General features: G+C 45.0%; 1 protein-coding gene across 2 annotated transcripts in view; it reads right to left on the minus strand.

Annotated features, from left to right (window-relative positions):
* Window positions 1-25,719, minus strand: part of LOC147025648 (leucine-rich repeat-containing G protein-coupled receptor 5-like) — a 92,615-nt gene that overhangs the window by 16,884 nt on the left and 50,012 nt on the right. For both annotated transcript variants that reach the window (XM_085886849.1, XM_085886848.1), the window contains 9 exons: window positions 14,525-14,740; window positions 14,314-14,385; window positions 13,945-14,013; window positions 13,583-13,654; window positions 13,216-13,287; window positions 12,043-12,111; window positions 11,743-11,814; window positions 10,206-10,271; window positions 9,864-9,935 (listed from right to left, as the gene is read on the minus strand). In XM_085886849.1, coding sequence (XP_085742975.1) covers window positions 9,864-9,935; window positions 10,206-10,271; window positions 11,743-11,814; window positions 12,043-12,111; window positions 13,216-13,287; window positions 13,583-13,654; window positions 13,945-14,013; window positions 14,314-14,385; window positions 14,525-14,740 — 780 coding nt within the window. The remainder of the gene's footprint in view (window positions 1-9,863; window positions 9,936-10,205; window positions 10,272-11,742; window positions 11,815-12,042; window positions 12,112-13,215; window positions 13,288-13,582; window positions 13,655-13,944; window positions 14,014-14,313; window positions 14,386-14,524; window positions 14,741-25,719) is intronic.

Consider the following 25,719-nt stretch of genomic DNA (forward strand, 5'->3'; position numbering starts at 1 on the left):
AACAACAAGAACACGAGGACGAGTCACAACGTCATCACGTGTAAACAACAAGAACACGAGGACGAGTCACAACGTCATCACGTGTAAACAACAAGAACACGAGGACGAGTCACAACGTCATCACGTGTAAACAACAAGAACACGAGGACGAGTCACAACGTCATCACGTGTAAACAACAAGAACACGAGAACGAGTCACAACGTCATCACGTGTAAACAACAAGAACACGAGAACGAGTCACAACGTCATCACGTGTAAACAACAAGAACACGAGGACGAGTCACAACGTCATCACGTGTAAACAACAAGAACACGAGAACGAGTCACAACGTCATCACGTGTAAACAACAAGAACACGAGGACGAGTCACAACGTCATCACGTGTAAACAACAAGAACACGAGGACGAGTCACAACGTCATCACGTGTAAACAACAAGAACACGAGGACGAGTCACAACGTCATCACGTGTAAACAAGGAGAACACGAGAACGAGTCACAACGTCATCACGTGTAAACAACAAGAACACGAGGACGAGTCACAACGTCATCACGTGTAAACAACAAGAACACGAGGACGAGTCACAACGTCATCACGTGTAAACAACAAGAACACGAGGACGAGTCACAACGTCATCACGTGTAAACAACAAGAACACGAGAACGAGTCACAACGTCATCACGTGTAAACAACAAGAACACGAGAACGAGTCACAACGTCATCACGTGTAAACAACAAGAACACGAGGACGAGTCACAACGTCATCACGTGTAAACAACAAGAACACGAGGACGAGTCACAACGTCATCACGTGTAAACAACAAGAACACGAGGACGAGTCACAACGTCATCACGTGTAAACAAGGAGAACACGAGGACGAGTCACAACGTCATCACGTGTAAACAACAAGAACACGAGGACGAGTCACAACGTCATCACGTGTAAACAACAAGAACACGAGGACGAGTCACAACGTCATCACGTGTAAACAACAAGAACACGAGGACGAGTCACAACGTCATCACGTGTAAACAACAAGAACACGAGAACGAGTCACAACGTCATCACGTGTAAACAACAAGAACACGAGAACGAGTCACAACGTCATCACGTGTAAACAACAAGAACACGAGGACGAGTCACAACGTCATCACGTGTAAACAACAAGAACACGAGGACGAGTCACAACGTCATCACGTGTAAACAACAAGAACACGAGAACGAGTCACAACGTCATCACGTGTAAACAACAAGAACACGAGGACGAGTCACAACGTCATCACGTGTAAACAACAAGAACACGAGGACGAGTCACAACGTCATCACGTGTAAACAACAAGAACACGAGGACGAGTCACAACGTCATCACGTGTAAACAAGGAGAACACGAGGACGAGTCACAACGTCATCACGTGTAAACAACAAGGACACGAGGACGAGTCACAACGTCATCAGGTGTAAACAAGGAGAACACGAGAACGAGTCACAACGTCATCACGTGTAAACAACAAGAACACGAGGACGAGTCACAACGTCATCACGTGTAAACAAGGAGAACACGAGGACGAGTCACAACGTCATCACGTGTAAACAAGGAGAACACGAGGACGAGTCACAACGTCATCACGTGTAAACAACAAGAACACGAGGACGAGTCACAACGTCATCACGTGTAAACAACAAGAACACGAGAACGAGTCACAACGTCATCACGTGTAAACAACAAGAACACGAGGACGAGTCACAACGTCATCACGTGTAAACAAGGAGAACACGAGGACGAGTCACAACGTCATCACGTGTAAACAAGGAGAACACGAGAACGAGTCACAACGTCATCACGTGTAAACAACAAGAACACGAGGACGAGTCACAACGTCATCACGTGTAAACAACAAGAACACGAGGACGAGTCACAACGTCATCACGTGTAAACAACAAGAACACGAGGACGAGTCACAACGTCATCACGTGTAAACAACAAGAACACGAGAACGAGTCACAACGTCATCACGTGTAAACAACAAGAACACGAGGACGAGTCACAACGTCATCACGTGTAAACAACAAGAACACGAGGACGAGTCACAACGTCATCACGTGTAAACAACAAGAACACGAGGACGAGTCACAACGTCATCACGTGTAAACAACAAGAACACGAGAACGAGTCACAACGTCATCACGTGTAAACAACAAGAACACGAGGACGAGTCACAACGTCATCACGTGTAAACAACAAGAACACGAGGACGAGTCACAACGTCATCACGTGTAAACAAGGAGAACACGAGGACGAGTCACAACGTCATCACGTGTAAACAACAAGAACACGAGGACGAGTCACAACGTCATCACGTGTAAACAACAAGAACACGAGAACGAGTCACAACGTCATCACGTGTAAACAACAAGAACACGAGGACGAGTCACAACGTCATCACGTGTAAACAACAAGAACACGAGGACGAGTCACAACGTCATCACGTGTAAACAACAAGAACACGAGGACGAGTCACAACGTCATCACGTGTAAACAACAAGAACACGAGGACGAGTCACAACGTCATCACGTGTAAACAACAAGAACACGAGGACGAGTCACAACGTCATCACGTGTAAACAACAAGAACACGAGGACGAGTCACAACGTCATCACGTGTAAACAACAAGAACACGAGGACGAGTCACAACGTCATCACGTGTAAACAAGGAGAACACGAGGACGAGTCACAACGTCATCACGTGTAAACAACAAGAACACGAGAACGAGTCACAACGTCATCACGTGTAAACAAGGAGAACACGAGGACGAGTCACAACGTCATCACGTGTAAACAACAAGAACACGAGGACGAGTCACAACGTCATCACGTGTAAACAACAAGAACACGAGAACGAGTCACAACGTCATCACGTGTAAACAACAAGAACACGAGGACGAGTCACAACGTCATCACGTGTAAACAAGGAGAACACGAGAACGAGTCACAACGTCATCACGTGTAAACAACAAGAACACGAGAACGAGTCACAACGTCATCACGTGTAAACAACAAGAACACGAGGACGAGTCACAACGTCATCACGTGTAAACAAGGAGAACACGAGAACGAGTCACAACGTCATCACGTGTAAACAACAAGAACACGAGGACGAGTCACAACGTCATCACGTGTAAACAACAAGAACACGAGAACGAGTCACAACGTCATCACGTGTAAACAACAAGAACACGAGGACGAGTCACAACGTCATCACGTGTAAACAACAAGAACACGAGAACGAGTCACAACGTCATCACGTGTAAACAACAAGAACACGAGGACGAGTCACAACGTCATCAGGTGTAAACAACAAGAACACGAGGACGAGTCACAACGTCATCACGTGTAAACAACAAGAACACGAGGACGAGTCACAACGTCATCACGTGTAAACAACAAGAACACGAGGACGAGTCACAACGTCATCACGTGTAAACAACAAGAACACGAGAACGAGTCACAACGTCATCACGTGTAAACAACAAGAACACGAGGACGAGTCACAACGTCATCACGTGTAAACAACAAGAACACGAGGACGAGTCACAACGTCATCACGTGTAAACAAGGAGAACACGAGGACGAGTCACAACGTCATCACGTGTAAACAACAAGAACACGAGAACGAGTCACAACGTCATCACGTGTAAACAACAAGAACACGAGGACGAGTCACAACGTCATCACGTGTAAACAAGGAGAACACGAGAACGAGTCACAACGTCATCACGTGTAAACAACAAGAACACGAGGACGAGTCACAACGTCATCACGTGTAAACAAGAACGAGTCACAACGTCATCACGTGTAAACAACAAGAACACGAGGACGAGTCACAACGTCATCACGTGTAAACAACAAGAACACGAGAACGAGTCACAACGTCATCACGTGTAAACAACAAGAACACGAGGACGAGTCACAACGTCATCACGTGTAAACAACAAGAACACGAGGACGAGTCACAACGTCATCACGTGTAAACAACAAGAACACGAGGACGAGTCACAACGTCATCACGTGTAAACAACAACAACACGAGGACGAGTCACAACGTCATCACGTGTAAACAACAAGAACACGAGGACGAGTCACAACGTCATCACGTGTAAACAACAAGGACACGAGAACGAGTCACAACATCATCACGTGTAAACAACAACAACACGAGGACGAGTCACAACGTCATCAGGTGTAAACAACAAGAACACGAGGACGAGTCACAACGTCATCACGTGTAAACAACAAGAACACGAGAACGAGTCACAACGTCATCACGTGTAAACAACAAGAACACGAGGACGAGTCACAACGTCATCACGTGTAAACAACAAGAACACGAGGACGAGTCACAACGTCATCACGTGTAAACAACAAGAACACGAGGACGAGTCACAACGTCATCACGTGTAAACAACAAGAACACGAGAACGAGTCACAACGTCATCACGTGTAAACAACAAGAACACGAGAACGAGTCACAACGTCATCACGTGTAAACAACAAGAACACGAGGACGAGTCACAACGTCATCACGTGTAAACAACAAGAACACGAGAACGAGTCACAACGTCATCACGTGTAAACAACAAGAACACGAGGACGAGTCACAACGTCATCACGTGTAAACAACAAGAACACGAGGACGAGTCACAACGTCATCAAGTGTAAACAACAAGAACACGAGGACGAGTCACAACGTCATCACGTGTAAACAACAAGAACACGAGGACGAGTCACAACGTCATCACGTGTAAACAACAAGAACACGAGGACGAGTCACAACGTCATCACGTGTAAACAACAAGGACACGAGAACGAGTCACAACGTCATCAAGTGTAAACAACAAGAACACGAGGACGAGTCACAACGTCATCACGTGTAAACAACAACAACACGAGGACGAGTCACAACGTCATCAAGTGTAAACAACAAGAACACGAGAACGAGTCACAACGTCATCACGTGTAAACAACAAGAACACGAGGACGAGTCACAACGTCATCACGTGTAAACAACAACAACACGAGGACGAGTCACAACGTCATCAAGTGTAAACAACAAGGACACGAGAACGAGTCACAACGTCATCACGTGTAAACAACAAGAACACGAGGACGAGTCACAACGTCATCACGTGTAAACAACAAGAACACGAGAACGAGTCACAACGTCATCACGTGTAAACAACAAGAACACGAGAACGAGTCACAACGTCATCACGTGTAAACAAGGAGAACACGAGGACGAGTCACAACGTCATCACGTGTAAACAACAAGAACACGAGGACGAGTCACAACGTCATCAGGTGTAAACAACAAGAACACGAGAACGAGTCACAACGTCATCACGTGTAAACAACAAGAACACGAGAACGAGTCACAACGTCATCACGTGTAAACAACAAGAACACGAGAACGAGTCACAACGTCATCACGTGTAAACAAGGAGAACACGAGGACGAGTCACAACGTCATCACGTGTAAACAACAAGAACACGAGAACGAGTCACAACGTCATCACGTGTAAACAACAAGGACACGAGAACGAGTCACAACATCATCACGTGTAAACAACAACAACACGAGGACGAGTCACAACGTCATCAAGTGTAAACAACAAGGACACGAGAACGAGTCACAACGTCATCACGTGTAAACAACAAGAACACGAGGACGAGTCACAACGTCATCACGTGTAAACAACAAGAACACGAGGACGAGTCACAACGTCATCACGTGTAAACAACAAGAACACGAGAACGAGTCACAACGTCATCACGTGTAAACAACAAGGACACGACAACGAGTCACAACGTCATCACGTGTAAACAACAAGAACACGACAACGAGTCACAACGTCATCACGTGTCAACAACAACACGAGGACGAGTCACAACGTCATCACGTGTAAACAAGAACACGACAACGAGTCACAACGTCATCACGTGTAAACAAGAACACGACAACGAGTCACAACGTCATCACGTGTCAACAACAAGAACACGACAACGAGTCACAACGTCATCACGTGTAAACAAGAACACGACAACGAGTCACAACGTCATCACGTGTAAACAAGAACACGACAACGAGTCACAACGTCATCACGTGTAAACAAGAACACGATAAGTCACAACGTCATCACGTGTGAACAAGAACACGAGAAGGTGGACAACAAGGTGTGCTGCATACTTAAACTATTAACACACATGGTATATACTACACTATTAACACACATGGTATATACTACACTATTAACACACATGGTGTATCCTACACTATTAACACACATGGTGTATAGTATAACTATTAACAACACAATGATGTATACTATAACTATTAACAACACACATGGTGTATACTACAACTATCAACAACACATGTGGTGTATACTACAACTATCAACACACGTGGTGTATACTACAACTATTAACAACACATGTGGTGTATACTACAACTATTAACACATGTGGTGTATACTACAACTATTAACAACACACGTGGCGTATACTACAACTATTAACACCACACATGGTGTACACTACAACTATTAACACCACACACGTCGTGTATACTATAACTATTAACACCGCACACGTAGTGTATACTATAACTATTAACACCACACACGTAGTGTATACTATAACTATTAATACCACACACGTAGTGTATGCTATAACTATTAACACCACACACGTAATGTATACTATAACTATTAACACGTGTGGTGCATAATATAACTATTAACACATGTGGTGTATACTGTAACTCTTATCAGCACACACCCTGTACATACCACAAAAAACAAGGGAACACTAAGTGTGTTGTATGCTATAACTTCTGTGTGATCCTTTTTGGAAAGGCATCATAGTGTTGCGAATTCGCACCCGCCAGCGTGCGATCGGCCACGTGACTCGAATCGCGGCACGTCGCCCACCGGACGGACAATTCAGCCGTGACCCTCCGGGAACTATCGCCCGGAGCCGGTCACGGGTGGGCCTTTCGGCCTCACCACGATCGTGCCAATCGGCCACCCGTGTGGGATAGGATTGTACGCCAAATTCGACCTACCTAAGTACCCACGCAGATGGTAGACCGGGCGATCGCACCTCGCCGCAGGTTGACTCCGGACACGGGCCGCTTAAGCGGTCCGTTCCGTGCTATCGGGATAACCGAGCGGTGTTATCGTCGGCCTCGACGGTTCCGATTAATTATCCGGCGTTTTAAGCACACTACGAACGAACCCTTTACGTGAAGCAAGATGGAGATTCAATTAAAGAAAAGTCGAAGCGAAACGGGAAAACAGTTCAACATAATGCACATTTATTCTGCGGCACACGGAGAGCACACATATACCAATTTAAAACAAAAACAACAATGCAGAGCTAACGGAATACACGAACACACGGCAACACTTAAACAGTTTTACTTCAGCAGACTGGCGCCGACACACATTTACTCAAAAGCAAAGGAAAGAAGCCACCCTCATAGGCAAGGGGGCAGACGGGCCCGTAGGCCAATGTGTGCGCGGGACCTGAAGGAGCGGTCAGGTCCGCGAGAACGGGGGGATCCTACCCGCGTCCTCGTGACGAGCCGCAAATTGGCTGCGCGGCGGTTCCCCGACTTCGTGCTCCTTCACGGGTTTTGTTGGCACCGCTTGGAGTGGGGTGGGAACGGGGCCCCCTTTCTGCACTATCTCAGCGCAGGGGAAAGGGGGGGGGGAATTGTTGATGCCCTGGGGGAAGGAGAATGGTTGGCTGGCTTGGGTCCCCGAACGAGCGATCCCACCGCGACCTCGTCGCCGACCGCCGTCTTCCCTGCCTCGGACCCGAGCTCCTTGGACTCTTCCCCCAATTCTCAGCCGACTGCAGAAAACCACATTGACGCCTTCGCCTCCCGACTCCACTCCGCTCTCCAACCCGACTTGACTGCCTCGCAACAACTCCAACCAAAAACTAACTCTCTGCGCAACAACTCTCCTCATTCGCCTCGCGCTCGCCGTTTTATAGGCCGGCAGGAGAAAACAATATGCAAATTTCCGGATCAGGATCTCCTCGAGGGCGGAGCCACGCTCGCCGATTGGACGGAGGAAAAGGGGCGTGAATCTCCCCTGATCCTAGAATTTGCATATCTCGATTCCAGACAGACGCGCCTGGAGGCGGGGCCAAGCCGCCCCGCGCTTCCTAATTGGACGGATCAGAAGTGGGCGTGTTGCATTCCTGATCCGAATTCTCCTCGGAAAGGCCGCTATTTGCACTCGCGGCTCGGCGCGTATCTTGTACGAGCCCAGGACAGCCCGACGCTCGGTGCTCACAGGTGGTGCGGGAATGGCCGTAGGAGGGAGATGAAGGTGGTGGAGGGTTTCCGGCGGTGGCCGATGGCCATGGTGCCGTTTGGAATGGCGGTGATGCGATGTTTGCGGGAGCGAGTTGTGAAGGTAAAGGTCGTGGCTGTTGGCGTTGTTGTTGTTGTTGTTGTTGTTGTTGTTGTTGTCTGACGGTTGGAGCGTGGTTGGTTCAAAATAAAGATAGAACAGAAAAACGGCTATCTCAAAGCGTCGCAGCCCGAATGAATCACATTAATTCCCTCGAAACAACGGGTTTGGGGCTAACTACACATGTACTTAAGAGATATCTCACCTACGGGACCTGAATGGTGGTTTGTGAATTCCCACAGCCGTAACAATAGTTTGGAATGGCATCACAATTTGGAATGACGTCACAGTTTGGAATGACGTCACAGTTTGGAATGACGTCACAGTTTGGAATGACATTTTTGCCAAAGCAATTGCAAAACATGTTTTGAGACATGAGAATCGTTTTCTGTTGAAATATTTACAACTCTTAAACATTCAATAGTTCAGATTTCCAAAGATTTTATTTTGTCAAAACAGCATCGAGGGCAGCCTGACATGCGGACACCAACAGGTAGCCAAAAGGCTGTGGACAATCTTTGTCACGTGATGTTCTGATGCACACCTGGTGTGCCAAGCCAAGCCGATTGATTTGACTCAGTCATGGATGAACATCGGAACCTTTTCATCGGAGTTGTGAAACCTTGTGAATTTACTTCTGGCAGAGGGCAATCAATGCCAAACGCGTCACAATGCCCAGCATCAAATGGAGTATTGACGGCGGCGAGACGCAAAAGCAAGTGTGTGAATCCAGCCCAATTGCGATGTGTTCCACCTGGATCTTCTCAAGGCAGGCATCAAAACTCGGTCAGTAATTTCAAACATTCGGACAATACACCTGGCAGGCTTGGAAAATGCTTCGGATGACCCTCGCTAAAAGCATCCAGGTCATGACACCGAGCCGTGGAGCCTGTGGCTCAGTCTGATAGATCGGAGGGGTGGGGGGGGGGGCGTGAGAAGACCAAAACATCCTAATTCTGTGAGCCCAGTACAGTATCAGGAGATCGAGCTTGCCCCCAGCGGTCTATCCCGAGGCGACGGTGATAAAGACGTCATGAGGGTTACACGTTGAACCACGAGGAGCAGATTAGTTTTATCTACACTCGGTAACACAGCTCGTAAATCTTACACAACAGGCAGCGGGGAAAAGGCAATTTTTTCCAGATGGATGCATTTCAGTTCCAATGTTCACGCTCGTCAGGAGATCATGAGGTTACCTGCCATTTCCATCGCCAGAGGCCATTTGGGATCCAATATGGAGATCGAGAGCAAATTTAGTCCTGATATTCCGGCTTCTGCCGTCACTGCTGCCTATTTCACTGGAGTGAGGAGTGCGGTGTTACGCAGTGTTTGGGTGTGTGTTCATCTGCCAAGCACTTAACAAGAAATCAACTCACAGGGACTTGAGGAGGTTCAGATGGTGCAATGTAAACTCTCCCACTTCGGCAATCTCGTTGCGCCGTAGGTTTCTGGGGGGAAAAAATGCGGAGTCAGTTGGCCGTGGGGAATGTTTATTTTATCTGTTTTACAGTGGACTCGACCTGGTAAAGCTCATGCCTGGGAGAAAGGACAGGGTGAGAGGTGGAAGAGGGAATGGAAGGGATCTTGAAACAGAACCGTAGAAACACAACTGCGCAAGTGACCGCACAGATCATACAACATCGAGGTAGGCCTGAACAACTGAACCCCCTGTGCAAGTGCCATATAGGTTCGGTTATCTCGTCACGGTGGGTACTTACACTTCAGCAAGGTGGCGGCAGAAGTTTAACGTGGGCATCTCACGCAGTTGGTTATCGCTGAAGTCTCTGCAGCGTCACACAATGGCATGCTAGTGACACACTGACACAAACAAGGTACGAGCCCCAACCATGTGTATGCCACGAGGTTTATAGGGAACAAGCATTTCACACCCTCAGTGTAGAGGCACGACAGAAGTAAATAGACAACGTAAATTTATTCATTTCATCTGTAAAAAGCAGTTTTACTCAGTGATTTGAATTAATATTTGACTATTTCTTTGCAGAAACGAGTTCCTGGGTCTTGTATGACAATTAACTCTGCGTCGAACCCAGGGAGCACACAAACTTTCTGATTTTCAAGGAGGACGAATTGTTAGCCATTTGGAAGGTGGAGTCAGCCAGCATCAGATAGCTAAGAACACCACGTGTGGTGTTAATAGTTGTTGTGTTTATTTTGTTATGCAAATTTTGTTTATTTTGTTGTGTTTATTATGTTAATAGTTGATATGCATTACACTTTCTATGGTCAATCGGGTGATTGTGCAATTCACCAGCGAAGGCGAGGAATCCACAGCTTCGCGTTCTGGTCGATCTGGGCCCTCAGAAAGGTGTCTTCGAGCTGTCAAGTGGTCCATTGAGAAAACTTCCCATTGCAAGGCAGCAGATGTTGCAAAGGAGGTCCAAGTTTGCTCAAGAACTGCCATGCGGTACCTTCATCAACTGGGCTACTATGGGAGAGCAACTCGGAGGAAACCTCTTCTTAGACCAGCCAACATTCAAAGGAGAAAGAAGTGGGCTGACGAGATGGCCAACAGACCCTTGGAGTTTTGGCAAACTGAAATTTTTTCAGATGAGTCCCAATTTGCTCAATTTTCTGAACAGTGGACGCGTATGGGTCTGGAGACTTCCCAGTCAAGAGTTCTCTTTGAACCGAATGCAGCCAACTGCCAAACACGGTGGTTTTTCAGTGATGTTGTGGGGAGAAATCTGGAGTGTTGGTTGGTCAGAGCTTGTGGAGTGTGTTGGCAACATCAACTCTGTGATTATACATGTCTATCCTTGAGGATGGACATCTCCCCGTCTTCTCCACTGGTCAGATGGTCAAAAACAACACTCTGCTCATGGAAGATGGAGCTGCATGCTACACTGCAAAAAGACCAAGGAATGGCAGGACAAAAATGGGATCAAGCAACTTCCATGGCCAAGTCAGTCTTCTGACATGAATCCCATTGAACACCTCTGGGCCATATTGGATCGAGCTGTGCGGAAAAAGTCGAGGAAACCAATATCATGGGCAAAATTGATAACCCGTTGTGTGAAGCCTGGGCAGAAATCCCACAAGAGAAAATTTCAGAACTCGTTTGTTCTATGCCTGAAAGAGTAAAAGGATTAAAATCTGCAAATTGCAAGTCCACAAAATACTAGTGTATGTATTAAAATGGATCAAATGTTCTTCAAATGTTCAATAAATAAATTCTTTTAAAAATCATGGTGTCTATTTACTTCTGTCATGTTTCTGGACAAGCCCGGGACTCACAGAAAGGTGAGGTTTTGCAGATTTGTGCAGAATCTTGAAGGTAGAGATGCAATTCTGGTTCCAGTGAGAGTCCTGTGCACATCGAAGAACCATCAGAGGAAATATCCGTGTATGGGAGGCTCGGGTGAGCGAGCGAGTAAGTGTGCTGTTTCATAGTAAGTACAAAGATCGGTTGGTAAGGAAAGATAACTTTAAGAGGACAAGAAAGAGGGGAGTAGATCATTGTGGGAGGCAGGCAAAATAAACAGGAACTCAAACAGAGGGAGAGACATCACATGGGGTTTGAAGACAAGAACCCACAGGCTCCGGAGGTTCGATGTGCCATTCAGGTCGGGAAAGGTTTCCATCTCTGAGGGGCCGTGCATCAACCTGGCAAAACATCAATGGGATGTAACATGCTCCTCGTATGACTTCCATTGAGAAAGCTGAAATTTTGGTCACCAAACTGTTAAGATCACGGTATGTGATTAGAACCATATGACTAGATCACGCTATGTTATTACAACCATGTGCCTCAATCACGTTATTTTACTAAAATCATGGGGATTATATCATGTTATGTTATTAAAATTATGTGATTAGATCACGTGATTATATCACGTTATGTGATTAGATTACGTTATGTTATTAAAATTATGTGATTAGATCACGTTATGTTATTAAAATCATGTGATGAGATCGTATAATGTTATTAGAATCAGGTAACTCGATCACTTTACGTGATTAAAATCATGTGATGAGATTGCGTTATGTCATTAAAATCACGTGATTAGATCGCATTATGTTATTAAAATCATGTAATTAGATCACATTATGTTATTAAAATCATGTGATTAGATTGCATTATGTTATTAGAATAATGTGACTAGATCACGTTATGTTATTAAAATCATGTGATTAGATCGTATTAATTTATTAGAATCATGTGACTAGATCACGTTATGTTATTAAAATCATGAAATTAGATCGCATTATGTTATTAGAATCATGTGACTGGATCACGTTATGTTATTAAAATCATGGTTAGATCATGTTATGTTATTAAAACCATGTGATGAGATCACGTTATGTTAATAAAATCATGGGAGTAGATTACGTTATGTTATTAAAACCATGTGATGAGATCACGTTATGTTAATAAAATCATGGGAGTAGATTACGTTATGTTATTAATATCATGTGATAAGATCATGTTATGTTATTGAAACCATGTGATGAGATCACGTTATGTTATTAAAATCATTGGAGTAGATCACATTATGTTATTACAATAATGGGAGTGGATCATGTTATGTTATTAAAATCATGGGAGTAGATCACGTTATGTTATTAAAATCATGGGAGTAGATCACGTTATGTTATTAAAATCATGTGATTAGATCATGTTATGTTATTAAAACCATGTGATGAGATCACTAAATGTAATTAAAATCGTGTGATTGGATCACGTTATGTTATTAAAGAATGACTCACAGTGTTTGAAGCTTGTGTAAGTTTTGGAAGGTGGAATGGCCCACGTATTTGATGGGATTGTCATAGAAATGTCTGCAAAAGGTGTTATTAAAAGGTAAATTCAAGTAGACTCACTTAATTATGCTTAAAGCAAAGGCTCCTTCATGTGAACAATGCTGGGAAGTTAGAGCATGAAAGCATTTCAATCAGGGTAAGACAATATTGAATCATGGGTTGAGGTGTATACGGGAGTGGGTAGGGGAGCCAGATAATGGGTAGGAGAGCTAGAGAATGAACATGGAGCTGAGAAATGAAGAAATATCTGCAACATAGCAGACAGGCATGTAATGAGCAGTTTCTGGGGAGTGCGTGGAGGATTCGGACTCACATTGTGTGAAGAAGAGGGTTCCCTTTGAAAGCATGCTCCGGAATGTAAGCAATGTTGTTGCTATGGAAAGCCCTGTGGAAATCGATGGTATTAACTTGCTGGGGGTAATCCATTGTATCAAGCCAAAGCAAACAACCAACTAAGACCTGAAACTGAGATACAGTATCAGAATGGAAAGGTGAGCAGAAAGGGAAAACAATTTGGTGACCATGGAAGGAAAAGGGATGTCAGAAATTGAAACAGGTTTGGGAATGTTAAACACTCTTCGCAGTAACACAGGAACAGTTAGTTTTTAATCATCTCGAGATATTGTGGCTGATGTTGAGGCCATTCCATCGAAGCAAACAGATCCACACACTCACAGTTCTTGAAGTCTCGGCAGGCTGACGATCTCCGTCGGGAACTCAGTGAGCCGGTTATCGTTCAAGTCCCTGGGATGGTAAAGCGGTTAACAGTTTACCATGTGGAGTTTTAAGACAATGACACTTGTACTGCTCAACCAGACAGAACCTATCATGAAAAATATAAATCGAGTTACATTGATCTTCAGACAAACGCACAATCACCGTCGAGTAAAAATGACACTTATCAACGACGCTTGATCAAAAACATGAATATCTGAAGCCTGTTCTGAAATGGATGATTTGATCAAATTTATCATCAACCTTCAATTACATTTTTAGAAACTTTCACAAGACAAGGGTTACAGGGAAAAAAAATCTTTCACTTACAAGTAATCCAGGCTGTGAAGGCCCTCGAAGCATCGGCTCTCCAGCCTCTCTATGTGGTTGTTATGAAGACGTCTGTGATCACAACAAATAATTATCGCCTGTTAGAGCAATTGCATTTGCAATACGGATCATCACTTGGACAAAATAAATGTTTAATAGTCAAGTCAAAACAACCGATTCGTAAAGCGCATCACATGCCTCCGCGACTCACAGGACAATAAGATTGGAGAGCTTTTTGAAAGCCATGCTTGGAATGATCCGGATGTGGTTGAGAGCAAGTGTGAGGGCCTGAAGGGAAGGTAGTTCCCCCAAAGCCTCAATGGGGACTGCTTGCAAGGCATTATCATCAAACCAGAGGTGGCGCAGGCGGTGCAGTGCTGAGAAGCTGCCCGCGGGTACCGCTTCGATGTGGTTAGCGTCGAACCGCCTGGAAGATGTTAAAATGAAAATTATAAAATATTTAAACCAAGCAGGGATTAAACTGTTGTGCAAAAACACAACGGTTGTGATAGCTTTCATCAATCACCACATGCTCAATTCAACATGATACCTTGATTAGATTATAGACGGGGAGGGAGGGAATGTGCAAGGAGTGACGTGCTACCTTGACCCCTCGTGCTCGATTCAGTGTGAAACTTTGATTAGATTGTAGATAGGAGGAGATTGGGACCATACTCTTTGCAGAGTGTTGGTGCTGCTTAAGCAGTCCCCTTGACGATTGCGCACAATCCTGGAAGGGTCGCCACTCCGACACAGTATACCAGCATGCTGGCACTCATTTTGCTGATCTCGGAAGGATGACAGGCCGAGTTAACCCCACCTGGTATTAATTCAACAGCTGAGCGGGATTTGAACTCGGAGCCCTCGGATCCCAAGCCCACCACCCTAACCATTAAGCCAACACCAGGCATATTGTAGATAGGGAGCGAGGAGCGAGGAGCGAGGCGATACCTTGACATCACCGTGCACTTGATTTAGCATGATACCTTCATTAGGTTGTAGATGGGGAACGAGGGAATGGGCAGTGATCGACGTGATACCAAGACATCACCACAATCCTGATTCAGCATGATATCTTGACATTGATAATGCACAACGGTGGAAAAGATCCAAATGAATTGCAAGTGGACACGCAGGACAGATGAGTTAAATGTGCAGCCATTCTGTGCAGACACGCAGATTAGACAGCCATGGTTGTCTTGTACTCATATGTAGAAATGTTTTCCACCACAGAGGCTTTTAGGCCAAAAACACAAACTCGAGGATACCGAAAAAGGAAAGAGGCGTGCAGGAGTGCCAAATTCCACGTGGGAGTGCCATCAGAATAATTCTGGCATTTTCTCGGGTGGACTGTCAGGCGAGGCTTTGTCCGTGCAGCGCTAACACTGCGCAGACAAAATCCACAGCTCGTGGGAAATTTTGAAACAAAAACGAGATGTGGCGTGGAGCTTGCAAGATGCGCCGATTGTGGATTGCATGGCAGATGATTTGTACAGATGTGGAACTTGAGAATAAATAAATAAATAAATAACTAAATAAGATGATGCATATTATTATTGTGTCTCATCATCTGCACTGGCAGCCTGCTGTTGGCTTAAGATGTTCGGGTCTTGAGTTTGAGCCCCTGGTTTGACCGTTAAATCAGTGGGATACAACACGTAACCAGTTCAGCCTGGTGGAGGAATGCGCTCCACCGAGTGCCGTCCCAGTTGCATAAGCAAATGTATTTGGTTCAATGATGTATGACAAATAAATTGCAGTTCGAGGAGCAAGGAGTTGGAACTCTACCAGCGGATCCATCATGGGTATTCAAAGCCGGTTGCTTTGACTTTCACTCCTTTGAGCATGAATGACCGCTCGACATTCGCCAGCGTCTTTCGGCGAAGGTTTTTGACTCGATATAATTACAGTGGTGTATCATGAAACTTTGGAAGAGCAAGATGACTGACCTAGGAGAGAAGGTTAAAACACTGATGGTGGGTAGAGAGGGTAGAGAGGGTAGAGAGGGTAGAGAGGGTAGAGAGAGAGAACTCTGTGTTTTACTTTATAACCTGGGCCTGCCCTCATGTTTGTTTTCAAAACCCAGAATTTTTCATCCCGGAGGACAAGCTTCTTGAGAGCCCTGCTCAATGCCTTGCACACGTTTCTGTCATTGAATCTCACCTTCCTTCATTCCGCTCCTTCCTGTTTCTGAAACCTTCACATCTCAGTCCTACCTTTGCTAAAGTGTTCTTGGGTGCTAAACAAGTATCGGGACTTTTTCTGCACGAGAATCGCAGACTTTCACAAGTGAATGCAATGGGTCGTCGCCCCCTCCCCACAATCCACTTTGACCCCTATAAAATCAGGAGAAACACACCAGACCAATGTTTACCTATTTTAGCCTCCAGGGCCTGGAGAAAGGTATGCTTTGTGCGAAGTCTTGTCTGCATTGGAAATTAAAATGGGCTCAGCAGGCCGTAACCTTAACTTTGCGACCATTTTTGACCATTTTCCCGTGTAAAATCGAAATAATGAAACCAGACAAATATCTATCAGCTTAGTCTGTTGTGGCTGTGGCATAGTATTTTACTTTTGTGCTAAGTCTTGTCTGAATTGGTCGAAATACAGACGCATGGTAGGCCGAGCAAAGTGAATGCACCTGGTGAGATCGCTCATGTTCGTCACACTCTCGCATCAGACGACAGAAATCTCTGCCCCAACGCACCAAATGTATCTGAGTGTGAAAATGCTTGGAGGTAATCGTTACTCTTCAGCCCACTCATCTTTTGGCAAGCGCATATGCAATGTCGCCAGACTGGATTTCAACACCTGAGCAGATCACGGCTCTACCCGTTGATACGAAGCGAAAGGTTTATTTAGCGTGCGCCACAAACCAAAATCCGGCTTATACTGGGTGGCTTGCCATTGCCTTCCCAGCAGTATATACAGCAGGAATTTGTAATTTCTTCAGGGTGCCGGAGATAGCTCGCCTACTTTTCACGAAGGACACCGTGGGATCTTTTAACGTCAACGAACGAATCCTGGCAGACAGGACTCCCATTTAATGTCCACCCGAGGGACGGCACACCCATTGAAGAATCACCCTGCCTGTGAAACAGCAAAACTGCCTGGATGATGGTTTATAGCTGGGTCGGGATTCTAACCCAGGCTACACAGATTGGAGGCAAGTGTGCGTACCTCCAAGCCACCATTCCAGGCCAAAAATACATCATAGATGCCCTTAAATGACACCCTCAAGTTGACAATTATGCATGATGATGGAGTTCATTTGTGTGATCAAAGCACTTTCATCCGGTTCTGCTGTAGGAAAAGATCCGATTTCTCCTGACGTTCTGAACCTCAGTGGGCCTGCAGTTGTTGCTGAGCTGTGGAACATCCTGACTGCTTGCTAGAACGAGGAACATATCCCACAAGACTTCAAGGATGCCTTACGTCATCACATTGTATAAAAACAAGGGAAGTCATTGTAGTTGCAACAATTACAGGGGAATCTATTTTCAATGTTGCCGGGAAAGCTGTGGCCCGTGTTCATCTGAACAGTCTCGTGACTATCGCAGATCAAGTATACCCTGAATGCCAGTCCAGGTTTCATCCAGGACGGTCCACCACCGACATGGGCTTTGCTTTCAGATAGCTTCAGGAGAAATCTTGTGAACAGAGTAGATCACTATACGTAGCTTTCATCGACTTAACAAAGCCTTTGATCTGATCTGCAGATCTGGCTTCTTCCAGATTCTTGAAAGGATCGGCTGTTCTCCAAAACTCCTGAGCCCGATTCGCTCAATTCATGATGACATGCAGGATGTGGTGCAATGAGATGGTGTCAAAACAGACAGGTTCCAAACAAACAGGGATGTAAAAACAAGGTATGCATGCTCACACCAACACTCTTTGGCATCATCTCACGACCCCCGCAAAGTGCTTTCTGCGAGGACAACCATGGTGTTCTATTACTTTCCAGATAAAACGGTGATTTGTTAAACTCAAGGCAGATGTGTGCCAAAATCAAAGTACGCCAGTGGAAAATCCTGGAACTTCTGTATGCTCATGGCAGCCTTGATTGCCAATGGCGAGGCTGAACTCCAACTTTCGTGACAATTTTTCATTATGCTGCAGCGATTTTGGGGTGACCGTCAGCCTAAAAAAAGTCTGTTGTCAGAGCACGAGGATCTGAACAGTCTCCTTAGATCCAAATAAATAGTTCCCGCTTGACAGGTATGGACAAAATTTGCTACCTGTGATCAATAGTGACCAGCCGCTTGGACCTCGATGCAGAGCTGGACATTCATATTGGAAAGGCAGCTACTACTTTCGGTCACTTGACAGATCGGGTTTGATTCGACAACAAACCGGCAGTTGCTACCAAGATGGCTGTCTTCCGTGCCTGCATCCTAAACACTCTCTTATATGGCAGTGAAAGCTGCACTTGGTATGCACAACAGGCAAGACGACTGAAGTCCTATCACTGTCTCCCGAAGATCTTTGACGTTGAGTGCAAGGCTAAGATCACCGATACTGAAGTGCTGAAACGGGCCAAGATGCAGACGTTGTTCATCGATTCTTGATGAAAGGTGGCTGCGGTGGCTTGTTCATGTGGGCCGTATGGATACCAAAAGATGTGCTGTATGGTGAGCTGCCAGATGTTCCTTGGCCAGTTGGAAGGACAAAGTTGCGGTTCAAAGATCTCTGCAAAGGCAACCCAAAGTCTTTTGGAATATCCACAACAAACTGGGAAGAAACTGCATCAAAACAACATGTTGTCCAAAGAAGAGCATCGAGAACAAGCGCACAGTCTGCAGAGCTATTACGTAAAACAGTGAGTTCAAGAGACGCGTTCACCATCACCCAGCCTCCACCCCTTCACCCACTCAGTGGTGGTTTTCCTGCAATGTCCTATCTGTGGTCGCCAATGCAGAGCTCACATTGGTTTAACGAGTCACATGTGACAACGTATAAACATCACCCCAACCTGAAGCACCAACGTCCTATGAGACTAACCTTATTAAATACCAGGGCCCAGCACAATGTGTTGTTGTTGATTTTTTTGCCGTTTCACTTCTGATCCCTTTAAATCAGGATGGGGGACCTAAACATCAAAAAAGAGGGTCTGGATGTATTGGACCTATGTGCTTGGGTGTACTGGACCGAGGTACAAAGGGGGTCTGGGTTTATTGGACCTCAATGGCAAATTTGAATACGATTAGCTCAGAAATTATTTATTTATATAATTTTTCAATTTTTTTTTTTCTTGTACACAGAGCCAAGGTTCGTGGAGGAACTAGAACAAAGAATGGACCAGGACATAACTGAACGAAAAGAACAATATAAAAAAGGGGGAGGAGCATACCAACATCAAGGTTGAGCAACGGAGAAATAAGGGACATGGGGAAGAATGAGAGCAAGGGGAGGACACAGGGGGTGGACAAGATGGAAGCAGCCACAAACTCTCAATCACAGAAATGGAAGGGGAAAACGGGAAGAAGCAGAAATGGGTGAGGGAACAGGGGGAGATCTGGTAACCTGGAAACCCAGAAAGAGATGGCCTTGTGAAGGGTTAATGAGGGTAGAAATTATCATGGGATGGATGACCTGAGATGGTGGTGAACAGCTTTCTTTGGAATAGCTACAACAAACTGGAAGTGCTGAAATGAAGGCATGGTGAGCGATTGTAATTGTCAAAAAAGAAAGGATGAAGGAAGGAATTGTCCAATCGCCTTGACCTCCAATCACTCCAAAGTCATGGAGTCTCTCTCGTCAATAAACAACTTTCAACCCAACCCTGAATTCTACTCTCCCAATGACCATCAAGTCTGCAAAATCAGGTCCACTGGTGACGTCTTGGCCTACATTTCCAACGAACGGTCTTCAGTTCTTGAGCACTTCAGAGAAACTTGGGTTGTTGCGCTGGAAATCAGCAAAGCCTTCGACAGGGTTTGGCACAAAGGGATCCTCGTGAAGCTCCCAATGCATGGTATTCAGCCCCAGCTCATCTCCAAGTTTTCCAGCTTCCTCGCTGGGCGACCTATCACGACCTGCATTGGTGGTACCCTCTCTGAACCCCAACAAATTAATTTTGGTGTCCCTCCAGGTTCTGTCATCTCGCCCTCCCTCTTTCTTTTCATCAATGACCTCTTCATAGCTACCAAGAACCCTGTCCATTCCTTTGCTGATGACTCCATCAGTTATATATCCCAGTACACCTCCTCGCAGTCTCTTTCCTCACAACTGTTTCCTCCTTCAGCCGTGATCTCAATCTCATCCTCCATTGAGATTCCAACCACCTAGTCTCCTTCAATCAGACTCAAACCCTCGTTACATCCAGTAAGATTAGCAAAGCCACACCTCCTTTTTTTCATGTTCAGCTCTCAACTCCAGCAGTCCTCCAACAACAAGTCGGTAGACTTCTTATGTAGGGAAGGCCCGGACACTCCATCGGCTCAATACAACATAAATCCTCAAAATAAATCTACCAAGACAAAACTTCGAAACCTAGAAATTACCTCCCAGTCATCTGCGGAGAATTTCCCATCCAATAACACTCATTAAACTTTGGGACATCATCGATGAACTCGAAAAATGAGAGAAACCAAAAACGCCCCATTTGTGATTCTTCTTCCTCTTCTTCTTCTCTGATAGTCAAACTCAAAATTGGTTGAAGCTTTTAACCACGAACTTGCTGCATCTTATAGTGGGGAAAGCGCAAAGTGATCGAGTTTTAACAGCTTGAAAGGATTCCGTGAAAAGTCAACAAAACTGAATTCCTTTGCAAAGGAACGGGAAGGGATCAGAGGGCTGGGCGGGACTACGACTGTCAATTAGCCTGATAGGGGCGGGGCTGCTGGACACATTTGCTCAAGGGCGAATCAGACCGATATGGGTGTGGTTAACGGTGGAATATTATCAGGAAGTCGGAAGACTTCCTATCCTCGGTATTCTGGGTCGCTCCCGGAGTTCGATCGGCTGTCTCTGTGCTGCTGCCCTGTTCGTGCAGCGCAGTCATGGGGCCAATCGACAGCAACAACACACACGTTTCCATAAAATATGTACCATTTAGAATGTTAGATCATGTACAAACGATGTGCAGTCTGATTCCAATGTGAGTCCGTCTACAAAGTTTGTACCACAACATTTATAAATCAGTAGTAGAACATATATCCATACGATAATTCACTGACCGGTGTTTGTCTGCTTGTGGGTTTGCTTGTCACGCTTCTCCTACAGTTGTGGCCCAATCCCATCCAAACTTACAACGTAGGACCAGCATGACCCCGATTAATGTTTCGGGGTGCTTTCATCTTTGCTGCTGTTCTTGGTGGGGGGAGGGGGGGCTGCCACTTTTTCCTATACAGAGCTGCCACTTGCCTATAAATAAAGGTATGCGTCATAAGAACAGCTACTTTTTATAATACATGACACAATGTGTGTTTGTGTGTGTTTGTCCCCCTTCATAGGGATGATTTGAGTAGGGTTTTCAAGGGCAATCTTTTCACACGTTTGTGTGTTCATGATGGTCAATTTTTCAGGACAAAAAATAAAAATAAAAAAAACTCGAATTTTTTTTTTTAATTCAAGAGTAATTACGTCTCTTCAATTGAACTTGTTGATGGTGATTTGCAACCGGGCCTCAAGGTCAGTGTAGAGAAGCATTTAAACAAATAATAATAATAATAAATATAAGGCGGAGGGAGGTGAAATTCTCTGCACATGATGTGCAACGTGAGCAGGGTAAAACGAGTGTTCATTTACATCCGTAGGATGTCGAACAAATAAACAAGTTAAAGCACATCTGACACTAGGCCGAGGCTTCAGTCTTGGCGAACTCGAGAGCCTGCATCATCAAATATGAAACGTCCCAGAAGATAAGAGAAAATAGGGTAACATTTGTACATGTCATGTTTTAAAATAACTCTTCCTGCTACGAAACATCATATCTTCCAGTTTCCTTGAATATTTTGAATAAAATAATTCCAACCCGTCATTTTTGACAGGCTTTGATACTAGTACGTATACTAGTCGTCAATGAAGGCGCTCTTGTCAGATAATCTTGGCAAAACACTTGAGAACCAGAAATTATCATTAGATCAATTTAGTCACGAAATTAGTTTCATCAAAGATTGTACTCCACTTCAAATCCCCCTTCTGTACCCATATCATTCCACCTGAAAGGGTTAGTGTATTTGTTTGTGTGCGTTTGTCTGGGTGGTTATCAGAGATGCCAACTTTTGGAAATCAGAATTAGGGAGGATTTTCAACCGACACCAAATAATGTGCGCAAAGCGCACATCTCGAGCGCGGAGTGCTCGACCCTTGCGGCGGGGTCCAGGGCCCGCCTTAGGGCCCTGGAAGCTCTGGGGTTCTAGACGCTCTCTCGTGCCCTCTGAGCCCTATTTTGGAGCATTTAACATGTTAAGAATTCCCACTTTTTGAACAAAAAAAGGGGAAAATTGTGCACTTTTTAATGTTACATGTATGTTAATATTAGTAAGTTAGGGGACAATCAAAGATTAACAAAAAGCACAAAAGAAGCAATATTTTTCTTACCTTACTGGCTGGTACTACTGCTGCTTGCTTTTTCCATGGCAGCTTTGCTGAGTGACAGCTGTGTGGCTCTTTTAGCCCTTCTGATTATGTCTTTGCTGTATTCTCTCTGGTAGCAAGGGGTGCTATGAGCTAGTTTTTCAATTAAGAGAGCTTCCAGGGTTTTGACACTCAAATTGGGACGAAATTCAGAATGATTCTTCCGTACAAGACTGAGTGCCCGCTCACATGATGCGTTCGAATGAGCAATGACCAAGATTCCCTTCATCACTTTGCTCAAATTAGGATACTTCTTGGCACCAGTGCAGGGATCTGTGAGCTGTGAAATCCGATGCCACTGCTCATCCACTCTCACTGTCTCAGTAGCAATTGTAGCTATGGAGGCGTCTGCCTGGTAGTGAGCGAATTCACTCTCAAGACTGTCTATGTCACTATCACCGCCACGAAACAGACAGGGGAATTTCTTGATGAAAAACTCCACACAGTCAAACCCCACTTCTTGGTGTAGCTTAACATCCAGCACCTGAGCATGCTTGGCTAATTCATCATCTAGCGGCCAGGTTTTGAAGATATAATTGCAGGCTTTCACATAATATGAGCGAACTGCACTGAAGAAACCTTGGATGTCTGACTCACTCAGAGTGAAGGTGGATTTCTTGAGACTCCTTTGTTCCCTTATATACAGTTTGGCATCGTTCCCAATCATGAGGTCCTCATCATTCTTCTGATGATTTCTGTCAGAGAAGGGTACATTTACCAGAGCAACCGATGACACCGATGGTTTCAAAAACCGTATGAAGATATCTTTCAGAAGATCATTCAATTCTCCGTGCAGGAGATGAATACAGGGTTCGTCTCTTTGGAGCAGAAGATTCCCCTTCTCAAAAAGCTTGTTAGCATATCGAAGGAAGAAACAATAGAGTTTTGTTTGTGGAGACAAGAACATCCTGTTGACACGTTTTTCTCTAGATTCCTGCACAGTGTTTGAGGAAGATGCGCTTTTAGTTGTAGAACTCGTAGTACACTTAGCCGCAGGGCGATCACACTTGCGTTTACTGCCAGCAGAAGAGGTCAGACTCGTAGTACCAGATCCAATTTTACGTTTGAGGAGAGAGCTTGAGGTAGGTGCAGCCAAGGAAGAAGACCTCTGATTCGAAGGTTTTGCTGAGCTTCTATCAAGTGATTTGGCAAAAGCAGAACTTAACTTGGGTCCTTCTTTGCCTGTAGATGGGACTATCACAGTCTTTCTCGACTCTGAAGGGATCTGCTTTGTAGATGAACGTGATGAAGGGCCGGTGATGCTACCTGCTCTCAGCATTGGTTTTGGTGCTGTCCCTGCTGTCTTCTTCGCAGCAGATACTGCAGTGGTAGTGGTGAATGCTGCTCCACTAGTGCTTGATCCTGCAGTGCCAGTACTGGCAGTAGATACAGTGCCGTCCTTCTTGCTCGTTGTTAGAGTCTTGGCTACAGTTGGTTGCATTTTTCTTCGTACTTCTTCTTTGAAGAAGAGGCGAAGTGGCTCCCACTGTTCAATCAGCCTGTCTAGGCACTGACCAAGGGACAGCCACCTTGTTGCGACATGCTTCAGAATCTTGTGTGTCGGGGCATCACAGAGTTCTTGCAGTGCTTTCACTCCTTTGACGCGTTTACTACTTTTGTCCAAGTAGTAGTAAATATCGATGAGAAAGTCATCTAATTCAATGGGTAAGGCCTGAGCCGCGTTCTTGGCCGTATTGTGCATCATATGGCAAGGGCATCCCATGATGTAGCACTCTGGATTTTGTTTGTGGATATAAGCAGCGACTCCTTTGTGCTTGCCCACCATGACAGAGGCATTATCAGCACAAAAGGAAACACAATTTCCCCACGGAATTTTCCTGTCACTGAACTCATGATCAAGCAGTTTGAAAATGTTTTCTCCAGTGGAATCTTGTTTGCACGCAGGCAAACTTAGCAAACCTTGCTTCACAATCCCAGCACTGTTGTCATGGTACGAAATCAGGACAGGATATAGCTGGGCCTCACCACTGTCATTGCTACCGTCTGTAGCTAGGCTAAATGGAGCGAGTCTAGCAATATCGGCAATAGATGAAGCAGTAACATTTGACAACTCACCAATTACACTGGTCAACAACAAATTTGTTGTCTGCATTTTTAAGCTGATTTAGGACGAATCTGATGCGCTGAATCCAAAACTCACATTAGTTTTGTTCAATCAGGTCAAGTTTTTGAGATATGGCCACATGTCGTTTTTTACATTTTTGTTCACATGTACGCATGTGTGGAGCATTTTAGAAGAAGTTGGTGGGGGTAAAATATCATGTCAAATAATTGTTTTAATTGGAAATAATATGACAAGAAGTATTCAGGTACGATAGTTCTGGGTGATTATGTCGAAAAGGGATCAGTTTGAAGTCATAAAACCTCAAAATCTTCCAAAAATTGGTGAGGCAAAGCATAAAGTTCGTGGATCAAAACTAAAGTTAATGGGGCAGATTTTGTAATAATGTGATACAAAAAAGTTGTATTTCTTGAAATAACGAACTCTGAAGAATGTACAATACCTACATGCGCCAATTTATGACATGCGCTTCTGCTCAAGCTTGGAGTGCCACAGTACGAACCCAAAGATTGGAGACTGTTCATTGACAGCAGCAAGCGATCACTGAAATGTGTTCTGCTACACAACGGCAACCAGTTTGCCTCTGTACCCATCGCTCACTCGACTACACTGAAGGAGAAGTATGAAGCGGTGAAGTACGTGCTGGAGAAAATTGGTTATGATCAGCATAAGTGGTTTATTTGTGTTGACCTGAAGATGGTGAACTTTTTGTTGGGACAACAGTCTGGCTTCACCAAGTACCC

The sequence above is a fragment of the Eptatretus burgeri genome, chromosome 6, assembly GCF_056783735.1.
Source record: "Eptatretus burgeri isolate ZD-2024b chromosome 6, Ebu_testis_v1, whole genome shotgun sequence".
Classification (NCBI taxonomy): domain Eukaryota; kingdom Metazoa; phylum Chordata; class Myxini; order Myxiniformes; family Myxinidae; genus Eptatretus; species Eptatretus burgeri.